Source organism: Theobroma cacao, chromosome 1 (assembly GCF_053813885.1).
Source record: "Theobroma cacao isolate CCN51 chromosome 1, ASM5381388v1, whole genome shotgun sequence".
NCBI classification, from domain to species: Eukaryota; Viridiplantae; Streptophyta; class Magnoliopsida; order Malvales; family Malvaceae; genus Theobroma; species Theobroma cacao.
Window position 1 is genome coordinate 1914729 of NC_142639.1, and position 23815 is coordinate 1938543.

At 32.9% G+C, this 23815-nt stretch overlaps 3 protein-coding genes across 3 annotated transcripts; 2 read left to right on the forward strand and 1 right to left on the reverse strand.

Annotated features, from left to right (window-relative positions):
* Positions 1-620: 620 nt before the first annotated feature.
* LOC18610995 (calcium uniporter protein 3, mitochondrial-like) lies at positions 621-3458 on the forward strand. The gene is made up of 2 exons (XM_018113817.2): positions 621-1403; positions 2677-3458. The coding sequence occupies exons 1-2, from the start codon at positions 816-818 to the stop codon at positions 3169-3171; spliced, it is 1083 nt and encodes a 360-aa protein (XP_017969306.2). The 5' UTR covers positions 621-815; the 3' UTR covers positions 3172-3458.
* Positions 3459-11474: 8016 nt separating this feature from the next.
* HOS3-1 (GNS1/SUR4 membrane protein family) lies at positions 11475-12594 on the reverse strand. Its single transcript, XM_007046972.3, has one exon. The coding sequence runs from the start codon at positions 12455-12457 to the stop codon at positions 11606-11608; it is 852 nt and encodes a 283-aa protein (XP_007047034.2). The 5' UTR covers positions 12458-12594; the 3' UTR covers positions 11475-11605.
* Positions 12595-18081: 5487 nt separating this feature from the next.
* LOC18610997 (uncharacterized) lies at positions 18082-19623 on the forward strand. Its single transcript, XM_007046973.3, has 2 exons — positions 18082-18277; positions 18733-19623. Exon 2 carries the CDS (start codon positions 18744-18746, stop codon positions 19419-19421), a length of 678 nt encoding a protein of 225 aa, XP_007047035.1. The 5' UTR covers positions 18082-18277; positions 18733-18743; the 3' UTR covers positions 19422-19623.
* Positions 19624-23815: the final 4192 nt, after the last annotated feature.

A 23815-nucleotide genomic window follows, 5' to 3' on the forward strand; every position in this document is an offset into this window, starting at 1 on the left:
CTCACCCAAGAAAAAAAAAAAAACAGAAAAACTTGTGGAGGAATTTGCGTGAATGCCAAACAACTTTTAAGAGATATCTCAATATTTATTGCACTGAACAAAACATATGTGGCGACACGTTAGTGTGAACGGACAGTCATCAATTGTGTTCTGTTCACGGCAGAGAAACTGTCGCATGTAACGGAGCCTTTTCTAATCCTTTGACCTCGAAGACAACTCGTGTAAGAAAATCACACGTGTTTGCATAGCTAATCAGCCATTTTATTTGGACGGAAATGTACTTACCAGCTTCAATAAGTCAACATCAGGGGAGCTCGGCATGAGAAAGTTTCATACGATCCGACGGTTAAAACAGCTTCCAGCTTAGCCATCCACGTGTAGGGTGATCGAATCAACCTCTTTGATATTTCCTCTCGTGAATCATGTCTCCAATTTCTCGTCCTCTCCAACCTACCCCGATAAATTGAAATCTTATTTTCAAATTTATTCTGTAAGAATATTCCAAAACGTAGGGCAGGAGGCAATAACAAAAAAAAAAAAAAGGTAGCCCACTTGATTCGCTCCAGTCTCCCGTATCGTTTCCAAATTTCTCAAATTCTCGCGATTTTCATTTCGTTTTCTATATATTTTTCTTCTGTTCATCTTCCTCCTTTGTTGGACACCTATATAAAGGGCCCATCCTTCATTGATTGTGCCAACGCCGACGACGAGCAAAGCTTACAAATCTGCACAGCTCTCTCCGAAAAAAAAGAAAAAAGAAAAAAAGAGAAGTTTATTTTTATTGTTATTGTTTTTAATTTCTTCAATTTCTTGCGATGGCGTTGAAGAAAACACTGGCCGAGAAGCTTTTCAACATTTCGAAAATTTCTTCGCAAGCGCTCACCAACTGCCGGATTTCCTCATCGACGGTTCGAAACCGAGTCTCGCAGAAAGCGGGGAAAGCTACGAACTCCATGGCACCGGATCCAGGAGACGGTAACGGTAAAGTTAGCGGCAATGGCGTTTTCAGACGGTTCCTTCATAAAGGAGCTATGTTTTCTCCCGCAATGAGGAAGTTACCTTTGGGGGAAAATTTGAAGGAGAGGTTAAACGAAATGGATACTTCCAAGGATCGCATTCGGTTGGACGGGTTGAGTCCATATTTGGCGGCGAAATCGGCGGTGCCGGAGGTGGGGGGTCTGTCGGTTGATGAGGTGAAGAAGTTGCTGAGGGTGGCGCAGTTGGAAGTGGTGAAGAAGAGGCTGAGGGAGACCGGGAAAAACTGGATTTCCTATTTGGACTTTATTCGGATCTGTGGAGAAGGTTATTCGGATCCGGAACAAGGATTGCAGTTTGCGAAACAGCTAGACGAATCTGGTTCCGTCATCATTTTGGGCAACGTCGTCGTTTTGCGACCTGAACAGGTTAATAAAAGTTTCTCTACTAATTACCTTTTTATAAGACGTAATTTTCTGCAGATAAGATTCTACTTTGTGTCCTGGCTCACAGCTTATAGCTTACATAAATCATTCATTTGCATGGTGGTGGAAAAAAAAAGATAGGTTTCAAATTCACGATTTTTGCTCTTTAGATTCTTATTTCAGACGCTACCGAAAACTGATATGGTTTTTTTTTGTGGGTATTTTGTGTTTTGTGTTTTCTCTTTCGACAGGATTTTTTACGACAGATCTAAAAACGTGTAAGGGTTCCCACGTTTGAGATGGTTTGTGAGAAGGACCAAAAAAAAAGCCCTTCGATGTTTCTACAGTTGTGCACAAGATCACAATTTTTTTTCTATCTGTTTTCAACAATTCATTATCGTGGGGTTTCAGGAGTAGGGCCACGGGAATGGGATCTTTCTCACCCATTGGCCTTTACTCCACCCATTTCAAAAAATTACAAAACTTAATACTAATTCATTTGAAGGGGTAAATTTTTAATTAGAGAAAAGTTCAACATTAAGCAAAAATTTTGGAAAAAAAGATGTGTAGGAGATCGAGGAGGGGGATAGCTGATTGGCTATGGTTTTTTCTTTTTTACTTTTTCCTAACTTTTTGGTTTTTGGGGGGTGGGGAATGACGACGTTGGGGAGCATGAGTGGTGTGTTTTGATTGCCAACTATTTGGGTAGTAATTAGGATTTGTTTGGGTGTGCTTAGATTTGAAAATATCTACAAAATTGTTGAGACGGTGGTTATGAATGATTCTGCCCGAGAGGTGGTGTTGAATTCAACTTTTAATTTTAGACGAATGAGGAAGGAGATTGGTGGGGGAAAAGGGGCTTTAATTGGAGTAAAGTTTGCAGGGTCCTTGGCAATCCCTGTGATGACGATCCCAACTTGTTGACATACACGTATTTTTCATTTACTTTTCTGATTACAGAAAGTGGACCTGGAATTGTCTTGATAAGGATAGGCTTCAACTTGACATGAGCATTTTCAGAATTTTATATTTCTTATTACTACTTGTATCATTCTGTCAAGTTTTTACTGTAATTTATTCGTTAGACAACTCTTTAATTTGTTTTATTTAAAAAAAAAAAACCTTAATTTCATTCCTTTTTCGAGTCATTGTTTGCGTTCTTTTAAAGGTTTGGTTCATTTTGACATTGAAAAGATCCCAAAATTGAGAAGAAAAGAAATGTATGTTGAGGTTGAGCCATGTTTTACCCAAAAGCGTTTTGGTTTTCTGATTACAGGTAGCAAAAGCAATTGGAGGTCTAATTCCTTTACCGGGACCCAATCCGAATGATCCAAGAAGAAAAGAACTCGTGGAGTTGGAGAAGCAGAAAGCCTTGATTGATGAAAAAGCTGATTCCTTGGTCCGTCGAGAACTGTGGCTTGGCCTAGCATACTTGGTGGTTCAAACAGCCGGGTTCATGAGGCTAACGTTTTGGGAACTCTCGTGGGATGTCATGGAACCCATTTGTTTCTATGTCACTTCCGTGTACTTCATGGCTGGCTATACATTCTTCCTCAGGACAGCCAAAGAACCTTCTTTCGAAGGTTTCTACCAGAGCAGGTTCGGTACAAAGCAAAAGCAGCTGATGAAGGCTCACAATTTTGATACCGAGAGGTATAACGAGTTGAGGAGAATGTTCCATCCACACTCTTCATCAGAACAACCCTCATCCCCGGCCTTGTTTGATCATCATTCTGAAAAGATGCAGATTGGGGCTTTAGATCATTCATAGAAAAATAATATACCAAAGCAAGAAAGATCAATAGAAAAATAAATACAATTTTGTTTTAGGAGTAGGAGCGGCTTTCTGTAGCAATCATGTCAAGAGTTATCTTCCCAAACCCGGCACCCCCTACCCTCCCTCCCTTCCCTCACCCTGGGTCCTCTGTCCAAACATATAAAATATTTGGAGCTAATATGTATTCAGGAGTGAAGGTCGATCCAACATAGGGTTAGGAAAATATAAAATCTGTATAGCACAGTCAAGAATTAAATCCAAAAATCAACTTTTCAATGCAAGTAATTGTGAAAGCCAGTCAAATTTGGAGTCCCCCATTCCCCACTCGCACCTTAAAAAATTGAACGGGTTACAGTGTAAAACTTTGAATTCTAATTACAGCGTTGGACAGGGACACTTTGAATACGTTTTAACCACTAAGTCTTGTCCTCTTCTGGCCAAATGAATAAACCTAAGCTAATTGCTCAAATCTTTCATCTGTTTGACAAATTCCAAGAAGCATGAAAGAGACAAACAGACAGTGGAGTGAACGTTAAAGCAATATACCCATTCATTACATCAACTTAGCTGTAACCCTGCTAGTTTAGTACTCTGAATAAGTGAGCCCCGCCATTGCCTTCCAGCCAGCGAGGACAGAACAGCAGGTTGTTCATTTCTGTCATTTTATTCCTGGCAAACCGGTTAGGTCAACCAAATTCTTTTTTCTTAATGTTACGTTTAGTTTACGAAATAAATAGGAATGTAATAGAATAATTATTATATGAAAATATGATGAAGTGAGATTAGAATAGAATAATTATTATTTAGTTTGGTATGACAAAAGGAATAAGACATGAATAATTAGTATAATTTATTGTATTATTTGATTGGTAACAATAATTTTAGAATAAGAAAGGAATAGAAAATAAAAAGACAAAAACACTATTTATTATTTATATGACATTTTATTTTTATTAGATTTTTTAAATATTAATAATTAATAATTTAAATATTAATATTTTATTTAATTTAAATATTATTATGATTAATTTTTATTTTATTTTATTTTTAAAATATTAATAATTGATAGTTTCAATATTAATATTTATTTATAATTTAATTATTTATATTTTAAAATATTAATATTTTATTTAATTTAAATATTATTATGATCAATTATTTTATTTTATTTTATTTTTTAAAATTAATAATTGATTATTTATTTAAAATATTAATAATAGATAATTTAAATATTAATATTTCATTTAATTTAAATATTATTATGATTAATTTTTATTTTATTTTTTAAATATTAATAATTGGTAATTGTTTTAAAATATTAATAATTGATTATTTAATTATTAATATTGTTTATATAATTTAAATGATATTATGTTTATTTATTTTTAATTTATTTTGTTTTTAAATAGGAATAATTTATAATTTATTTTATTAATAATTTATAATTTAAATATTAATATTTTATTTATAATTTAATATTAATATTTTAAAATATTAATATTTTATTAAAAATTGAAATCAAGTGAGAGAAAGAGGAGAGAGAGAGAAAAATAATATTTTATATAAATGAAGTTGTAATTTTTCAAACTTGTAAGAAGTTTTTTTGTTTTTATCAATTTTTGAATTTATTACTCAATCATAAAATAGCTAATACCATGGGGAGGGTGGTATTAACTATTTCTTGATTTTAAAGGATTTTGAAGAATAAGAATAGTTATTTCTTAGATCATTTTTCAACCAAACCAAAAAATAAAAATTTCTTAAAAATAAAAGGGAAATGGCCAACCAAACATTGTCACTGTCCATTAAGTCTTCCTCCAATGTCAATCTACTCCATACTCCTGGCCAATAACATTGCCACGCGATAGAAACCTAACTTGTCCAAAAAGTTACCAAATACCCATCTGATAAAGATTTCCAGGCTCGTGCCCTGTTGCTTGTTCGCGCAGAACTAGGGAAGGTTTTCTCGGACAGGCCCAATCTTTTTATTCCTGTTAGGTCGAGGCATCGAGACCCTGGTCCTGAAATTCGTATTGACAAATGTACCAAGTTGGATGGTCCCATGATCCCTCAGCCTCGTAACAAACTACCTACCAGGCTCGTCCACATTTTCCAACCTGTAACAATTAATTACACCCCCCACAAGTTTTAGCTTGTGCTTGTCCAATTCTGCCGACCAGTCTAATGCATTCTAATTTCGACAGACAACCCTTCAAAAGAACGTGAAACAATCAGGGGCTGACTCAGGATCCGCCTCGAGATTATAAATAAAAATGTGTGATATAATATACGAGAAATACATTGAACTTTTCAATCCGCTCAGAAAGGATTACCAATCCGATATATAGAGTTCCACGTTGCAAGAACGTGGATCTCTTGTTTAAAACATTATCCGTTTTACGAGTTCAAACAATTAGCAATACAATATTACCATATAGCATAGAATTTGTCTTTCAAACTAGATTTAGGTAGACTCTCATCATATATAAAATTCAATCCTCTACTATTCTTGTTTAAGCAACGTGTTCCACAAAAAAGGAGGATGGGGGGCTAACCCCGTCATGGCTTCAGCTTTGAGATGTTCATAGCATGTTTGGTTGGGAGAATGACTAAGTCATTCCCTCTTTATTCTCAAAGAATTTTTATTCTTTTGTTTGGTTGAAAAATGATTCAAGGAATAGCCATTCTTATGAAATGGTTATTCTTCAAAATCCTTCAAAACCAAGGAATAGCTAATATCACTCTCCCCATGGTATTAGCTATTCCATGGTTGAGGAATAAATTTAAAAATTAATAAAAACAAAAATACCCCTTACAAGTTTGAAAATTTACAACTTTATTAGTATAAAATATTATTTTTCTCTCTCTCCTCTTTCTCTCACTTGATTTCAATTTTTAATAAAATATTAATATTTAAAAAATAAAATAAAAAATTAATCATAAGAAAATTTAAATTAAATAAAATATTAATATTTAAATTATCTATTATTAATATTTTAAATAAATAATCAATTATTAATTTTCAAAAATAAAATAAAATAAAATAATTGATCATCATAATATTTAAATTAAATAAAATATTAATATTTTAAAAAATAAATAAATATTAATATTGAAATTATCAATTATTAATATTTTAAATAAATTATCAATTATTAATATTTTAAAAATAAAATAAAATAAAAATTAATCATAATAATATCTAAATTAAATAAATGTTAATATTTAAATGATTTATTATTAATATTTTAATTAAATTCTAGATTATTAATATTTAAAAAAATCTAATAAAAATAAAATGTCACATAAATAATAAAAGGTGTTTTTATCTTTTTATTTTCTATTCCTTTCTTATTTCAAAATTATTGTTACCAACCAAACACTACAATAAGTCATAATAATTATTCCTGTTTTATTCTCTTTGTCATACCAAACTAAGTAATAACTATTCTATTCTATTCCCGCCTCATTATATTCTCACATAATAACTATTCTATTCCATTCCTGTCTATTCCGTCAACCAAACATACCATCATGGTGCAAGGGCTGGGAACTTGAGTAAAAAATCAAAATTACGTTTTCAAAAAAGAAAACAAAAACAATTGTGAAGTTAATTTTCGTAGGGATTAAATGACTTCTCATTTGGAGTATTTTTCATTAAATTTGCAACAATTTTCCAGATTCATCTAGTGACATTTAGAATCTATCAGCAACGTAAACTAAAGAACAAATCTTTTAGAGATGGGGTGACCGAAGATTTTTTATTCAGATGATTCTGGACACTGCTAGGGAAGGTAGGCCCAACTTCATTAATAGTGTTTTCCATATGGTTGCTTCTTTTTTGCCCATGCTTTTTCCATGAATGCTCTTTTCATGTCGACCAGGACGTAATTAGGGTAGGGCGAGGCGGCGGGCGGGGCCTTCGCGCCCCAAACCCCAAAGTTCCTAAAATTGTTCATATACCCTTTATAAGATATGTAATTTTGCTTTTGCGAAAATAAAAAATTATAGTTTGGCCCCCTCAAAAGTGAAATGCAAGTTTAATTTGGCCCCCTCAAAAGTGAAATGCAAGTTTAATTTGGCCCCTAGAATTTTTTATTTTTCATTTTTGACTCAACAAGATGCGAAATTAACATATATGATTTCAGAAAACAACAATTTCAATTGTAAAATTAAAAAATTATCTAGAATATTTTTAATCAATCTGCTAATTTCAATCTCGCTTCAATTTTCATCAGAGTTTATTTTTAGTCTAGTTTTTATAAATATTTTTCTTAACAATTTAAACTAGTTAATGTATCGATGTTTATTGTATCAATTTTGCATATTATGCTATCCTAATGTTAGGATTCTTTATTAAATTTCTAAAAAATTAATTGTGAAATTAAAATATCTTTATCATGTTACAACATCACAAATATGAAATTGCACTTTGTAAATGATTTTTATGAGGTGAAAAATCATTGTCCTCGCCTTAAATAATGAATTTTTTTGTCATGGATTTTTCTTAATTTGTGCGTATATTAGATTACTTAATATGTTGTAAATTGGTTCATTATAGCAGAAAAAAAAGAAGGAAAATGGGTTCCTTATATTAGTTAAATTCTTATAAGTACAAACATCAATTTCACCTTCTTTTTTTACTGTTCTTTTGCCTTTATGTGAGTGGTTCTTATCTTTTAATTCCCCTTTAATCTATTGTCCCTAAATATATGTATGATGCATTGGCACTTCCCTGTTCTCTTTCTCGGCTCATTTGGGCCTCTTTCTTCTTTGTTATATGAACTATGGGCTGAAAAAACCCTTGGGCTATTCTCTTATAATTTTAAAAGAATTATAGTTGTAGCCTAACATATAACAATTAGCCTTCTTTCCATCCTTCTCCATGATAAGTCCTATAGCTGTAGTGAATTTTTTAAGTGATGAACATATCAACTGTCATATAGTTTACCTATCTTTGTTTTTTTTCTCTGTCCTTATAATGTAAAGACTTAGGATTAAGTTATGGTTTTAGCAAAGGATGAGAGCATTTAGGGGAAGAAAGAATATTTTATTTCATTGTCTAGGTAAGTAGCAGCTGAGGGCTGAGTCAATCCACCTTTTTTTGTCCTAGCATCTAGAAAGAGAGTGGGAAAAGAAGGAAAGATTCAAACAGTCCAGCCCACTTGAATTGTGATTGATCCAGACCAGAGCCATGTGATTCTGTGGATTTTTGTTTGGGTTTTAGGTCACCAGGTTTAGCCCAAAGTTTTCTAAGCCTGGTTGCTACTTGGGGGCGAACCATAAATCATTTTTGTTTTGTAATTTGCTCATTGAATTGCTTGAACAGAACTTGAATAGCAATCTTTTCATACCACCATTTAACTGTTAGTATAACTATGAAATTGAAACATGCTTCTTGCTTTGTTCTTGTTACAATCTAAGGTGTTACAATCCTTTTTTAAATGGTGCTCCAACTTCACATCCAACTAGAAGATCTCAAGCAGGAATCCCTTCTCCTTGTTCCCCAACTATTCCCTCAAAACCAAAAAAAAACCTTGAGGAAATTGTTACAAATAACTTTCATCGTAATTTCAATTTAAAAATATCATTTTTTATAATTTTAATTATTTTTAGTCAATTTTTAGTATTACTTGACAATAATACTCTTTAAATAATTTCAAACAAATTAAAATGATTTCAGTTTTCTCTATCCCGCCATCCAAACAAATATTTCAAAATTAATTCTCGATTTCTCTCACAGGTCAAATACTATCTATCTCGTCATCAAAAGAGTAGAGATGATATCAAGCTCTTTCTTATTTTATTTTATTTTTTTGGATAGTGGATCTTGGGTGATAAATAGTGATTTTGCTCTTCTATAGTGATTGCAAGTAGCATGATGAATGTGGTAACTGAATGCGTTCTGGTGATGACTTGCTTCGAAACGTGTCTTGCGATGGAGATGCCTGTGTTGATAAGTTGGATCGGATTGGTTAAGATGATGGGCTTAAAGAAAAGTAAAAGCTAAAGCATATTTGATGGGTTTTATGGTGGTTCACAGTTTTGTTGTGTTTGGGATTGGGATGATTGTTAAGCATGTTTCCTAAAGATTTTGATTTTTTTATGAGATTTTGAGTTAAAATTGTTTAGGAAATATTTTGTAAATGTAGTATATTTTATTTTTGTGTAAGGGGAGTGAGTAAGGCCCTCTCGATAGGGATATATTTTGTCTTACTTTGAAGGGTTATGGAGTTTTGTAACCTATCTTTTATGAAATGTACAATTTCATGGCTTAGCAAAAAAAAAAATGTGTTTTAGGTTCTTGAGTTTATTAGTTTATTCATAGAACCCCAAAGTTAAGAAATTGAAATTGATTATATTAGTTTTTAAGTATTGCAAGACTAGTTTTTAGGCATTGCATGACTTAATTACTGCGTGACTGATTTTTAGATATTACGTGATTTGTTTAGGTATTACGTGATTAATTTTTAGGCATTGCGTGACTAATTTTTAAACAATGCTTAAGTCACACAATGCCTTACTAACTAGTCACGCAATACATTACTAACAAATCACATAATGCCTATCAACTAATCACGTAATGTCTTACTAACTACTCACGTAATGTCTTACTAACTAGTCACGTAATGTCTTACTAACAAGTCACGCAATGCCTATCAATTAGTCTCGTAATACCATATCAATCAGTCACGCAATACTTAAAAACTAGTCACGTAATGTCCAAAGTCAATCACGCAATACTTAAAAACTAGTCACGCAATGTCCAAAATCAATCACGCATTGCCTAAAAACTAGTCATGCAATGCCCAAAAACATCAAAACTATTGAATATCATTTAACAAAATCAACAACTTCAAACGATACACTATAATCCATTTAACAACATAATTAACGAAAATGCTTACTTGATAAAAAATGCTCAAAATGTTCAAAGGTTTTTCTTCATATATCAAAAATCACTCCAAAATACTTAAAAATGCTCAAAAGTACTCAAAAGTTTTTTTCATATATTAAAAACTACTCTAAAATGCTCAACATACTTAAACATTTTTCTTTCTTGTAAGGAAAACTTCAAAAATGAATAGTTTGGTGAAAAAAGTTCAAAGAATATGAGTCGATTTGAGGTGCAGATCTAAATATACTTGACCCGTTAATAGATTTTGGGTTAAGACGCGAAGGCAAATAAATAGGTCGATTTTATTAAGGGAAATTTGTTTAAATTTTAATTTTTTTGATTAAAAATAGTTAAAATTATGAAAAAACTTATTGTCAGAAACACCTTATACATGAGGTCTATTTAAAAAAAGAAAACCAAAAACCTTGATTGAATTCAATATTGCATCGGCTTGAGGGTTAAGGCCTAAACTCCTTGATTGAAACAACAGAGAGCCTGGCTTTTCATCAAGCAGCGATAAGATTGAAGAGTTTTTGTCAACTGTCATTTTCCTGCCTATAGACAAACGAATTTTAGCGCTTCCTTATCTCATAATTTACCAATACAATTACAATGAAGATCGTTTTGTCTTTCTCTTTTGTTTTTGGTATCCTCTCTTGGCCAGAAGTTTCAACCTGAAAAGTGACCCTTTCTTTTGAAACACAAGTATATATACGAAATTGTTCGAATGAATACAAAATAGGGTCGAGTACCATAGTTTCTTGAACTGCTCAAACTTGAATTAAGGTGTTTACGAAACTCCAATTTCACACTTTTGATCATTCAAAAAAAATCCTTACCTTCCACGCTGCAAATTGGAACTTGTTATGGCAGTATTTCAATTACCAGGATCTTTCATCTCAAGTCTGAAATCTGCACAAAAAATCAGTGGTGAGTCTGCTATATTTAAAGAGGGGTCCCTCCCCTCGACATGCTGGTTGCTGACCCTTTCTATCATCAAGGTGAAACCCTGAAAGATTCCCATTTTTGGATACCAAAACAACCAATATTTAGCAGCATCAGCCTTAGTGCAGCAGCCAGCGAAGGATATTCCTTTGTCGTTCCACTTGGTAAAAGAATCATGCGAGCAACACACAGCCAATGTAATACTTTACCAATATAGTACGTAATCGTTTTCTTGGGAATCAAAGACATTATTCAATTAAAAACAATCCATTATATGAATTTAAATTTGATGTTCTTTCTTAGGGTATAAGAGACTTATAGCATCAGTGAATCACAATTCTAATTATTCAAGTGTTGGAATCTACGCCAAAAGCAATTGACAAAAGAAAAATAGAGAAGGAGAAGAATAATCATCTAATTAGTGTAACAAAATAGATTTTCTGTAAGCAGAGACTAACATAATAATATCTTTATAGGCCTTATTTTCTTCTTCTTTTTTTGTACAAATTAAAAAGAGATATTTAATTATACAACTTGTTCAGTCTTTTTGAAGACGAAGGAAAAAAACCCCAAACACGACACCACTCACAAATCTTTGTCCTTGACAATTTCCTTCAGCTTAGCTTGTTTCCCATCTTTTCTTCTGCTCTGAACATAAAACTTCAAAAACAGTAACAAAATAACCCCATTCAGAACGGAGTTCAAAACCCAGGCTCCAATTCCATTGCAGCCACCTTTCATGAAATGCAAGGTCAAGACCCCGACGTGGCAGACCAGGTTGCAGCCTAACAACAGGATTTGGCAATTCAAAACGAATGGAAAGCACGCGCTTGGTAACCCTATTCCCGTCCAGAATCTATAGCCATAAACCGCTGCGTAAACCAGGGTCGTGAACAGGATCGCCAAAACCTGAAACGACTGTGAAAACTCTAGCCATAGGAACGACATGATCGTCAATATGGAGTTGTTGAAGAGGTAGAAAAAGGTTAATTTTCGGGTTCGGAAGATTATGAAGATAGTCCGGAACATGTGGAGGAAACGAGAGAGGTAAAAGATGTAGGACCAGAAGAAGACACGGCCAGAGGGACGGGTTCCGAGAGGAAAGCAGAGGAGCCATTGGAATGGGGTTTTGGAACGGCGCCAGAACCATCGGGTTTCCTTGATTTCAGCGGCGGCGGAGAGGAGGATTCCGGCGAATATAACGGCGGAGGTCAGGGACATGATCAGGCTGTGGAAGGCCGGGATTGGACCGAGCGGAACAGGCCTGCCACGTTTGACGAGGAGGGATAAAAAGAGGTGGAGGAGGGAAGAGAGGGCGAGGTAAAGGGCGATGGATGTGACTAAGAATGACCAGGTGGAGCCCCATGATTGGGTGTGGCTCCAACGGAAGGTGATTATGGAAGGGTGTTGGGAGAGGTAGTAAGCGACGGCGGTCATAGCGGCGGATGATAGGAGGAGGGTCGATGATGAGCCTAGATGACTATTTTACATGGTCTCAGAGTTCTTTTTTAGGAAGAATAAAGAAGTTTGTGTTTGAAGCTGAAAATTAAGCGGTTTTAGAGAAGGAGAGATGAGGGACGATTAAATTGGGTCGAGGGACGTGAACGTCTGGTTGCCATGAACTCTTCCACTCGGAGAGTGAGTTTGTTGTCGTATGAGGTGGTCTGAATTGATTTGTTGCACATGTGGGCGGTCGCACTTACACGTGTAACTAGTAACCTACTTTTTTATTTTAATCAAGAGTAACCAATTTTATTATTTTTAGAATATTAATTAATTACATTTTTCGAGCTCCAATCTTAAAACTTTTAAGTTTGAATCTTAAAATGAAAATAACAATATTTATAAATTCGGATATGCATAAAAGTAATAAGAATACGTACATAATTGTTATTTTTGAAGAAAATAGGTGCAATATAATAAAAAGAATTTGGATTCAAATTAAAATATTTGTAATACCAATATTATTGATGGATGAATTTGCAAAGGAATAAGAAAAAATATGGATGTTTGTGTGATTTTAATCAGACAACGTGCTACTACCTTAAGGTATTTTTTTAAATGGTATGTACTTTTATAAAGAAATATATGTCAAATTCAATCGTTTGCCTTTCATGTTTTAGTGAGTTAAAACGTTTACAAAAGTGATGTACGGGTGTAATAATTAAGTACTATCTTTCAATTTATTCGGTCAAAAAAGCAGGAAGTAAAGAAGAACAGTAAAGAAAATTTACTGGATTAGTGTCTGCCTTTGTTAAAGATTTGAAAGTTTTCAATTTCCAAATGCGGACGAAACAATATCAATTGGCACATTTACATTATGCTTATCATTCCCTTAAAGAATGACCATTTTCAGAATATTCGAATAAAGAAAAAGCCTTTTCACATTAAACTTTAACGAGTGATGTGACAAAGTGGGGTCACCAGCTTGACCACCTTTTACTTAAGGTAAAATATTTTTATTTTTTAAAATTTTGATTGAAATTATATAAAAATTTATTCATTTTTAAAATAAAATTTTATCTTAAAAATATAAACATCATTAATAAAAATTTAAAATATTAAAATATTTTTTGTTAATTTAAAAATAAAAAAAAACATCATATCGATGCTTCTTGACAAGGAGCTTTTTATTTTTAATTAATACAAAATTAATTAAAATAATATAAAAATATAATATTAATTATAAAAATTAATTAAAAAAATTATCTTTTTATTCTTATCACGTCAACAAGTTAACAGAAATATTAACAATTGACTAACGGTTGAAATTATATATTCAATAAAAAATATTTTTTTTAGATAAAGTGTCTATTTTAAAAAATTAATAAATTTTTATATAATTTTGATCAAAATTAAAAAAAATCAAAGTATTTTACCCTTTCACTTATTAATGATGATAAATAAACAAAAGGGTCCCTACAGCTGCCTCATGTTGACATTTTGATCTATAACAAATGTTGCTCAGTTTCAGGTACTGAAGGAGGGTTTGCTGTTGGCTCGTCCTTCGCATTTTACTCACTTGGAAATTGGAACTGATTTTCATATGGTTTTTATCTTTTTAATGCAGGAGAATGGTCCATTATCCTCTGCTGCAAAAACCCTCCTCAGTGAATGTTTTTACTATCTTAATTTTTTTGGTGTAGGTTAAGTTATTATTATGTTATATCTGAATATTTGATTTATTAATTAATACATAATTTTTTATTTAAAAAATAAAATTTGAATTCTTTTTTTTAATTAAATAAAAAAAAAAACTGCCGCTATGCTATATCGAGAGGTTGATGGAGTTGCTGATCTTTTGGACAGGAGAGGCTGTTAACATCTCCAGAGTTCATTATGTCTAAATCTTATCATCGCCTTGTTACTGGCTTGGAAAGAAGGGTTCCCTGATTGGTTCACAAAAGAAGTGGGCTAGAAAGTAGAGGAAATTCTTAAATAATCCTTTCAGGTAATGCTTGTGCGTGGCCTACAATTTATGAATATGATTTTCGTGTGTCTGACCTTGCGTTAGTTATTTAAACAGCCAACCCTCGGAGAAAAAGGCTTGTAGTCGGTTCATGCATGACATCACTGTAAGGCTAAACATATGCTATACGATTAGATTACATTGTCCTTGTAATTTGATCTCTTGACAATTACTATATAATTTATATAATTAATCATATGACTCATTATGTCAGCTATTTACTTGGATCTTCTTTCAATTTGATCAAGTCGAGAACTAGCTAGCTAGTGATCTTCCTTTGATAGGTTAAAACTTTCATGTGATGTGTATAGAATTTGAATAGGAAGTAGTTAAATTATTTTTTTATTCAAAAAAAAAAAAAGAAATTGGAATCCATTTTTTGAAATAAAAAGATATATACATTTATTATACGGAAAATTATATGTTCAAGTATAATTAAATTATTGATAACTAAGAAATTTCATAATATCTTATTTTTTTAGAAAGAAAGATCTCAATACTTGTCCTTATATCATAAAAATCGATAATTGTAGAATAAAATATCTAAATTAAAACAAATAAAAGAAAAAAAAAAAAGACAGAGGAAGGAACCTCATGACAATTATAGGAACTCAAGAAATTCGTGCTGTCCCTGTCAATGTAATTTCTTAGGTGCTATTGATCAATTTCGATCCTCTAGACTGTTTCTTTTCATTTTTTTTTGTAGTATTTTTTATGAATCGAAAATTTGTTGGACATGTGGCATTATTGGAATCGTAGGATTTCTTTGATGAAATTCATCAATTAATTAGTATAGCAAATTAAAGGGCATGTAATCATCCCAACTTTCCCACCAAATTAGCAAAAGATCACTGCTTTTATCATTTTATGCTTGGATTTTGTCCGAGAGTACTGCTTTGTTTTGACATATGCTTGTGGCTTTTTTTTCTCTTTTCAAGTTTGCAATCAATGTCCTCTGAACAATATTTGAAGCTTATAAACGAAATGGGGTCCTCTTCTTGGTCGTTGTCTTGTAGCTATCGTTTTGTTATTTCGCCATGAATTTGGGAGAATTGGAGAGGCAAAGATGAGAAAATCTCTTCAAACAAGTTACTTAAAATTCCTTTTAATTAAGATGTATGTTGGCATCGATCAGGTAAACATACGAGTCATATCTAGTTACAGACATAGTGACGACATAGCGATTAATAGGTTATGAATTGAATGACAACATAAATGTGTAAATTAACAAGTAAACGATATGAATAATATCTTTCATGGAATCAAAAAGAAGTAAAAAGTCGTCCCAAATGTGGAAGAACCCCATACATTGAACGTGATTACCATGAAAACAACAACTTTCAAGTTTCAATAATTGTTATTGATCAGATAACACATGTCACCATTTGAGATTGCAAAAGTTTCATTAAAAAGGGCCAAACGAACCGAATTGAATGATATTGACAGTAATGGAGCAGTTGTTTGTAGACTAATAAAGAGAACCTTTGCAAAAGCAAAATTGCTTTACAATTATAACTGCGTTTACCATACGGGGTCCTCCTGTTTTGATGAGAAAGGTACATTTGGTTGAAGACTTTGAATAGTGTTGACAAGTCACAAGTATAGAAACCTCCCAAGTTTGCAATGACTGGAATCATGGTGGAGGAGTTGATGCCGTGATGCGTATTTTAGCTTCTTGTCTCATTCTGCCGAAAATTCACCAAAAATGTGAATAAAATTCTCCAGCAAAGTCTTAACAAATTAAGTTTTTGGTGAACCTGATCAAGCTCTAAACATCAGATAACAAAGTTTTTAAGCAAAAACCAAACGGATTATGATAAATTATGATGATGAATGAGACTAAAACATATGAAGACAGATGATCAGTAAACAAAGTCAGTACAGGACTTTTGATTGTAACTAGTAATATTCAATTACATGAAGTCAATCATAGTTTCTCTTCAATGTTTTGTGCCTCACCTACCCCGACTGAGACAATAAGAATTTAAAACAAGAAAAAAGATATAAAGAAAATAGCTTTTAGAACGCCATAGACTATGGAATGTCAGCTTTGCCAATGCTATATCAAATATTGGCTTAGAAAAATGGCAAAGAACAGTTAAAGGGTTAGACTAGGTTATTAATATAGAGTCAGGTGGAACTGAATTTCCTGCCTGAGGTGGTAGTTTACCCGTGCAAGAAAGTCTATTATTTTGTGCCAACCGACCTAACACTCAGCTCTCTAATCAAACGATAAAAAAAAACAGTTGTTTCAGCAATTCAGGGTCATGCAATAGGAGCATGCTGTTTCATTTCAAGCAGCATAAATTTGCTATCTACCTTTCTTTTACTGTACTTTTCTTCTCTCTCAAACTGCTAGGATGAGTTGCTTTCTCTTGAAAGAGACTGTACCATGGGCTTGCTCCTCAATGGAAAATATTTACTCTCTGTTGCATAACTCCAGCAATATTTATTCAAGAAATAAATAGTATACAAAAAATGTTGTTGAAGGAGGTTTAATGGTTTATTTTCAATGGCTGGCTGAGGCTCTGGGCTAAGCTATGGGCCAACTTTTGGTCACATAACATAAAATGAAATCAGGGATTGAACGGAAAAAGGCATTTTCTTCCTAATTATTCATTTTAATTTGAGTGGGTTGGGTGTTTTTCCATGCAATTTCCCTATCATTCAATCAACTTTTCAAGCAAAGTATAATTTATTTGGCAAAAGGCATTGTCAAATCAACTTCAGTCCTTTTCTAAAAGATTTAAATAATAAAAAAAAAGTCTAGGACATAACATTTTGTTTTTTAGTATATCAAAAAGGATTTTTATCTTTTGATCAGCATTCATTTAAATCTTTGATCTTAAATTAATAACCGATCAGACGTAAAATCATCTAACGTTTTCTGTTCCAATTTACACTAATTATAACGTCATATATCATGGGGTTACATCAATTATTACATCATATATCATGTAAATAAAAACTTTTATTAATACTGAATTTAATGATTATTAATTTTTTTGTTAAAATTAAATGTTTGTGTGAATATAAATCAAAAAATAATTTTTTATTTAAATTCAATGAAAGAATGGGACTTAGTTACATATATAAACGTAATTTGGGAAAAATTTTTATTATTTAAAGTTACAAGAAAAGAATTCTTATATTGTATAAAATATATATTTTACAAAAAAATTATTATTTATGATTACATATAAAATTAATCCTAGTCATAATTTAATTCTAACCTATTAACGATATTATAATATAATCTTAATTGAATAATAATATTATATAATAATTTTAATTAATTAATTTGTAAATTATCTTAACACTTAAAACTTTCTAAAAATTCAATCTATTTTTCAAATAATATACTAACACACTTATAATTTTTTATTTCCATCTAATTGAAATTAATTTTTTTATTATTGGAGGACTAAATCAAATTTTAAGTTGTGTAAAGATTGAAGTCAAATCCTTTTTTGTTTTCCCCTTAGTCATTCCAATTTACCAAATTATTCCAAGCGAAAAGTAGGTGAAATACCACGTGACCCAATCACTGATTTTCTTTTTCATTTTTTCAGATATAAAATTAAAAATAAATTCTCCAATTTACCACTTCCTACCCAAAATTGGGCTTAGACGAAACAACGAGCAAGAATTCGAAAACCCTCGAATCTTCCCCAAATTGCCTAACTTCCCATTAATACCTGTCTCTCCCTTGACTCCACCCCTTCCCAAAAATTTAACAAAATAAAAGAAAAATAAACCTTGATCCATTCAGTTCCTTCAATTCTCAGGTTAGTTTTTTTTTTTCTTGGGCCCAATTCTTTGATCTTAAATTTGTTATTGTTGATTTATAATGTATGCGATCTTATTGTTCCTGGGTTTTGAATTGATTGTGATTTCGAATAGAAAAAGTTTATTTTGATTTGATTTATTTTTCTGAATTTAGATTAGAGATTTCCTTTTTTAGACTAATAAAATTGTTCGGATTAAGGTCGTTTATGGGATAATTTGATGAACTATTTAAAAAAGATTCGATTTTTAGGAGTTTTATGGTATGTGGTTAGTTGCGTCTAAAATTTTCTAGGGTTTTTTTTCAAGATATTGGGAATGGCTTTTGAGCTGAGCTTATTTGGTTGATTGAAAGTTGTGATTTGGATTCCAGAACTTGAATTTTGGATTTAAGCCTCTTTTAATTGTGTCCGCATTGTTTTGATTAATTTATGATTTCGTTGATTTATTGTGTTAGGTGTGCAAGGGATGGCGAATGGGTTTGGGGAATCAACAAGCATACCGCCCCCAAGTCCATCTTGCTCGGGTAGTAATAATGCTAATGATGCTGGTGATTTTGAATGCAATATCTGCTTCGAATTAGCTCAAGATCCTATTGTCACTCTTTGCGGCCATCTCTTCTGTTGGCCATGCCTATACCGATGGCTGCATCATCACTCGCATTGTCAAGAATGCCCAGTCTGCAAGGCCCTCATACAAGAGGAAAAACTCGTTCCTCTTTACGGCAGGGGCAAAAACCAGACTGATCCACGTTCAAAATCATATCCAGGCATGGAAATCCCAAACCGCCCTGCTGGGCAAAGACCAGCAACTGCTCCTCCTCCCGCAGAAACAAATCAGTTTGCCAATTATGGTTTTGGACTAATGGGTGGTTTTGTTCCCATGGCAACTGCAAGGATTGGTAACTTCACGATGGGATTTGGAGGCCTATTGCCATCCTTGTTTAACATTCAGTTTCATGGATTTCCAGATGCTACTGTGTATGGAACAACTTCAGGATTTCCTTATGGCTTCAATTCATTTCATGGTCGTCATGCTCAAGGATTTCCCCAGCCAACAACTCGAGGACACCAAGCAGATAATGTTTTGAAGAATCTTCTTTTGTTGATCGGGGTCTTTGTGGTCCTTGCTCTGCTTTATTGGTGAATTAGTTTCCATTTAAGCTTAGTCAATGCTCCTTATTTAGTGTCTGTGTCTGTAAATATGCAAGCTTCATTGGTGATTATGTTTTGTGCTTGACAAAAACTTGTCCATATGATACTGTCACTTTTGTTTCATTTAGCATCGGCAACAACTTATACCTGTCTTAATTTCTCTTTTCAAATTATACTGGTCAAAGTTTTCTTTATACATGGAGACAATGTGTTGTTTGCCTGCTCCAAAGCCGGTTACTATAATATGATCACTTGCTGTTGAAGAAGTTATTGAGCATAGCTTATGAAACTGTGTGGCATGGAGAAGTAATTGTTCTTGTTCGTGTATTAGTGAAAATGATATGTTCTACGTGGGATGCTAATTGCAGCCAACATCTTGTCCAATAACAGAGTTGAAAACAGGTGACATGTCCTGAGAAATATTGTTGTCAATGGAGAGAGAGTCAATTTTTGATGTTAATGCTTTTTAAGGTTGGCAAACTGTTTCTCCTTTGGCTATTGTCCCCAGATATAGTGTTGCACTGACCATTTTTTTTCCCTATTTTTGGATTCACTTTCTCTGGAACACCCTTTTGATAATGAAAACTTCCTCCACATCAGTAGGTTTATTGACTAGTGGCTGGTTTAAGTTTTTGGAAATACTTTTACTGGAGTCTTAGATCATTAATTCATTATTAAGTCAAACATGATAATTTAATTTATCAGATCAAACTCAAATCCTTAAGTTGAGGCATTATTACGCTGTTGTTAAGTCAAACAGGAACAATCGTTTTCCTATTTGTGTCATCCAATTATTGTACACTATCGGTGTTGGACATGGATGTAGGTCTCCGATTAGCCAATTATTGGACATTCTGGATTGATCAGATTTTTTTTATATTGCAAACGAGCTTGTGTCTGGCACTCAAACATAGTTCTTGCTTCTAAAGAAACAATGGACGTCGTTTTGATAGAACACAAATTCATCTAACCAACATCGAGCAACAGGCTCGAATTGGGCTGTTTGTATCGAATGGGCCATGATAGTGAACATGATTGCTGCTAGTGGGGAAATGCCAGCCCAAATGTTTGTAAGTTTGTACTGTGCGCTGTCCTCAAATTCTTGTGTCTGTCTGCAAGACTGCAACAGTTCCGTGTTCATCAAAGCTAGGTGTCTCCCCTTGCCTTTTACTCAAGTTTAACACATGGAAAACTTTTAGTATAAGCACTCTATGTTCAAACTTGAAACTAAGTTTTGAATATCTAGTGTTTTTTTTTCAGCCACAACTTTGTTGAATCATGGACTGTTCTGATGTTTGCATTTAGTAGGAGACTGAGATGTGTATCCACATGGTAGGGCAGGGAACCCATAATAGCTCATGCGATTCATTCATCGAACCATGGCCTTGGTGGTAGGAATTCCTGAAACGTATTTATTGTTTTCTCAAGTACGGAGAAAAATGAAATCTTAATAAAGTTGGTCCTTTGAAACATCGATTCTGCACGTAGTTCCAACGTCAAAAGATCACTGTCTTGCACTAAGGATATTTATTGCTCAGCTCCACTGTCTGGATTTTGCATTGTCGTGGTTGAGAAAGGAAGTTCCTAACAGTTTCAGTCTAATGCTTGAAATCGAGCAATTTAACCACGGCAAAGCACTTCCTCTCCTACCACATGGAAACGAATAAATTCTGTATACCCAGCAGTTAAAGCGGTCTGTTGCCCTTGTCAAAGGTTAGGTTATGCTCATGGACCGCAAGTTTTCATCTTCAGCTTCACTTGATAAATTTGTGTCACTTTTACGTGATAGAGAATATTGAAATGATGATAAAAGATATTTTATATCACATCAATTAAATTAAGAGTCTCTTCATCTATTATTAACTAATTTTAAGAAAAATCAACTCAGGGCCGTTGATTGGTTTTTCTGGGAAAGCTGGGACCATTGGAAAGGATGGGTCTAAGAAAATATTAGTATCCTGGAAATTTCTGGTGCGGAATCCTATTATTAGCCCAGCACAAGTTTAACGATAAAGCACTCATGTAAAGCAGCCTTGTGCTTAAATTCAAGCTTAATTAATTGGCGGCCACAGTGATAGAAATATTCACAAAAATGAAAGAACAAGATACCTGAGTCAGAAAAATGGCATCATGAACTTCCTCTCATCTCTAGATGTGTTTAATTAAGTCCTTTGTTAGGTTTAATTATGTAGCTAATGCAGGTTCCCCCAGGCCATCATGTATGTCACTTTTTGTTTTTTCAGTTTACTTGCAATATATTATTTGTGAAAAAGGTCAGCTGGTTCACATTGGATCGATATTTCAAAAGTAATTTTCCATTCCATGTCATGCACCAAACCGTGTCAAAATCAATGGAAAGGACGGGGGAATTTCGAGTAAACGCTTGGGAGCTGGCTGCTGTCCATCTCTTCTTCTACCGTAACACCGTGTAGTTCAATTCCAGTCTTTTCTTTGACTCATAATTTTCTATATCTGTATCTTTAGATTGTACGGTTTCTTTGATATGTATTCTTCAATGGTGGCCCCTGACCAAAGTTACTGTGCTGATGCATTTAAGCTTCTCTGCAACTAGTTGTTGAATGGAAGTCATTGATATGGTCCATTTCGCCAGCTTGTCCTGTCAAAGATATAAGCCTCTTCAATATTGCGGGCTGTCAATTGAACTTTAATTCCTCTACCCTTCCAAACCCTTTTTCTTTTTTGTCCTTTTGACACAAGAATATTATATATCTAATAAATCAAACTATATATTAAAATGGAGATAAACAAATCTAAATCCTATTAAAATTAAAAGAAGTTAAGGGTACAAATATAGTAAGAGGCATTCTACTTATTATCAACTGATTAAATTAGACATATGTTTAAAAATTTGATATAATATCGAAATCGATACAACCTCTCTTATTGTTATTTTTTTAATAATAAATTATCACGTGATAAGTTCATTATTTCTTTACATATGATGATAAAAATTCTCACATCTCTTCAATTATTATCAATTCATTTTAAATTTGATATTCATCTTAAAGATTTAATATGAGCTATATATATATACTTTAATTGATTCGTAATATTTTTAAATCTTTAGTTTAAAAAAACACACTCAAAATATCATCCAAGATTACTTGTTTTGTGAGTGAGGGAGTCAGTTTGTATAAACCTTGTTAAATCTGTCTCATTTTCTCCTTTCCTATTCTACCTTTGGAATCTACTTTTCTTTAACGAGCGAGAATACCTTTACAAATTTCCAGTTCAAAATTGCTCACTTGTCATCTGGTATTCACTAGAAAAGTCAAAATAAAGTTGAGAAAAATATATTAAAAACTGTTAGAACTTTGAACTTCATTTATTAATGGAAGGCACGGTTGGCAACTCGTTAATGGTATTATTATACTACCATACAACGCAAAAGGGCGAGGGGGAGCAAAAGAAAGTAAAACATATATTAGTAATACAAAAAAATCCAAACCTCTACGAAACATACGACTTTTGGAATAACGCGTACCAGGTAAATTGTACCGTCAATAACTAGCAAACAGACAAAGCTTGAGAGTTGAGAGGATTATAATATTGGGATCGCCGCTTTAAGCTGACTTTCTTTTCCTTCATCCATCATCTGCTGTCGGTGATAAACAGTGCTGCCGCAGCTATGATCAACACATATATATATATATATATTGTGTAGATCCACAGTAAAGAAAGGTGAAAGAAAGAAAAAAGGTATAATTGAAAAGTTATAGACATGGACGTTCGACTCTTTAAATACATATATAATTTTAGAAAAATTGAAGATATTGAAATCGGATACATAAATATACTCTATATATAAATATATATATATATATATATATATAGAGAGAGAGAGAGAGAGAGAGACAGAGACAGAGACAGAGAGAGATAAAACATAGTTTTCAAAATAATAAAGAAGTCGCAGCGCCGACAGAAGAGGAGTAATGTCAATCAGTGGAAAAGGATCGCATGGGGTTCGATTTTTTTGGAAACAAGAGGAAAGAAAATGAGAGGGAAAGAACGCTAGGGTCACCCTTATAATTGGAAGGTGTGTATGGACTTGAGGGAGTTTGTCATGTGTATAGCACATGCTTCCTTCGGTTTTAAATATTTTGCTTCAATGAAACTCTAATAATGGAAAGAGGAAGCATTTCCCATCATTTCTGTTAATAAAGGGCAAAATAACTTATTTGAGGAGCATGTGAGGTGCACATGCTATTCAATGATATACAGTGGAGGATGTTTCCTCCCTTCTTTTCTTTTTCTTTTTCTTTTTTTTTTCTCCATTTTCCCCTCTTTAATCTAATTTCTCTTATTCTTCACATAAACCTCCATGGTTCCTCTTTTTAATTTTGGTTTGCTAAGAGGAAAAGGCTT

Bases quoted from the DNA above. Each gene is read 5' to 3' on its own strand.
- LOC18610995 (XM_018113817.2), top strand. From the start codon at position 816: ATGGCGTTGAAGAAAACACTGGCCGAGAAGCTTTTCAACATTTCGAAA. The intron at 1,404-2,676 runs GTTAATAAAAGT...TTCTGATTACAG, and splicing joins TCGTTTTGCGACCTGAACAG to GTAGCAAAAGCAATTGGAGG.
- HOS3-1 (XM_007046972.3), bottom strand. From the start codon at position 12,457: ATGACCGCCGTCGCTTACTACCTCTCCCAACACCCTTCCATAATCACC.
- LOC18610997 (XM_007046973.3), top strand. From the start codon at position 18,744: ATGGCGAATGGGTTTGGGGAATCAACAAGCATACCGCCCCCAAGTCCA.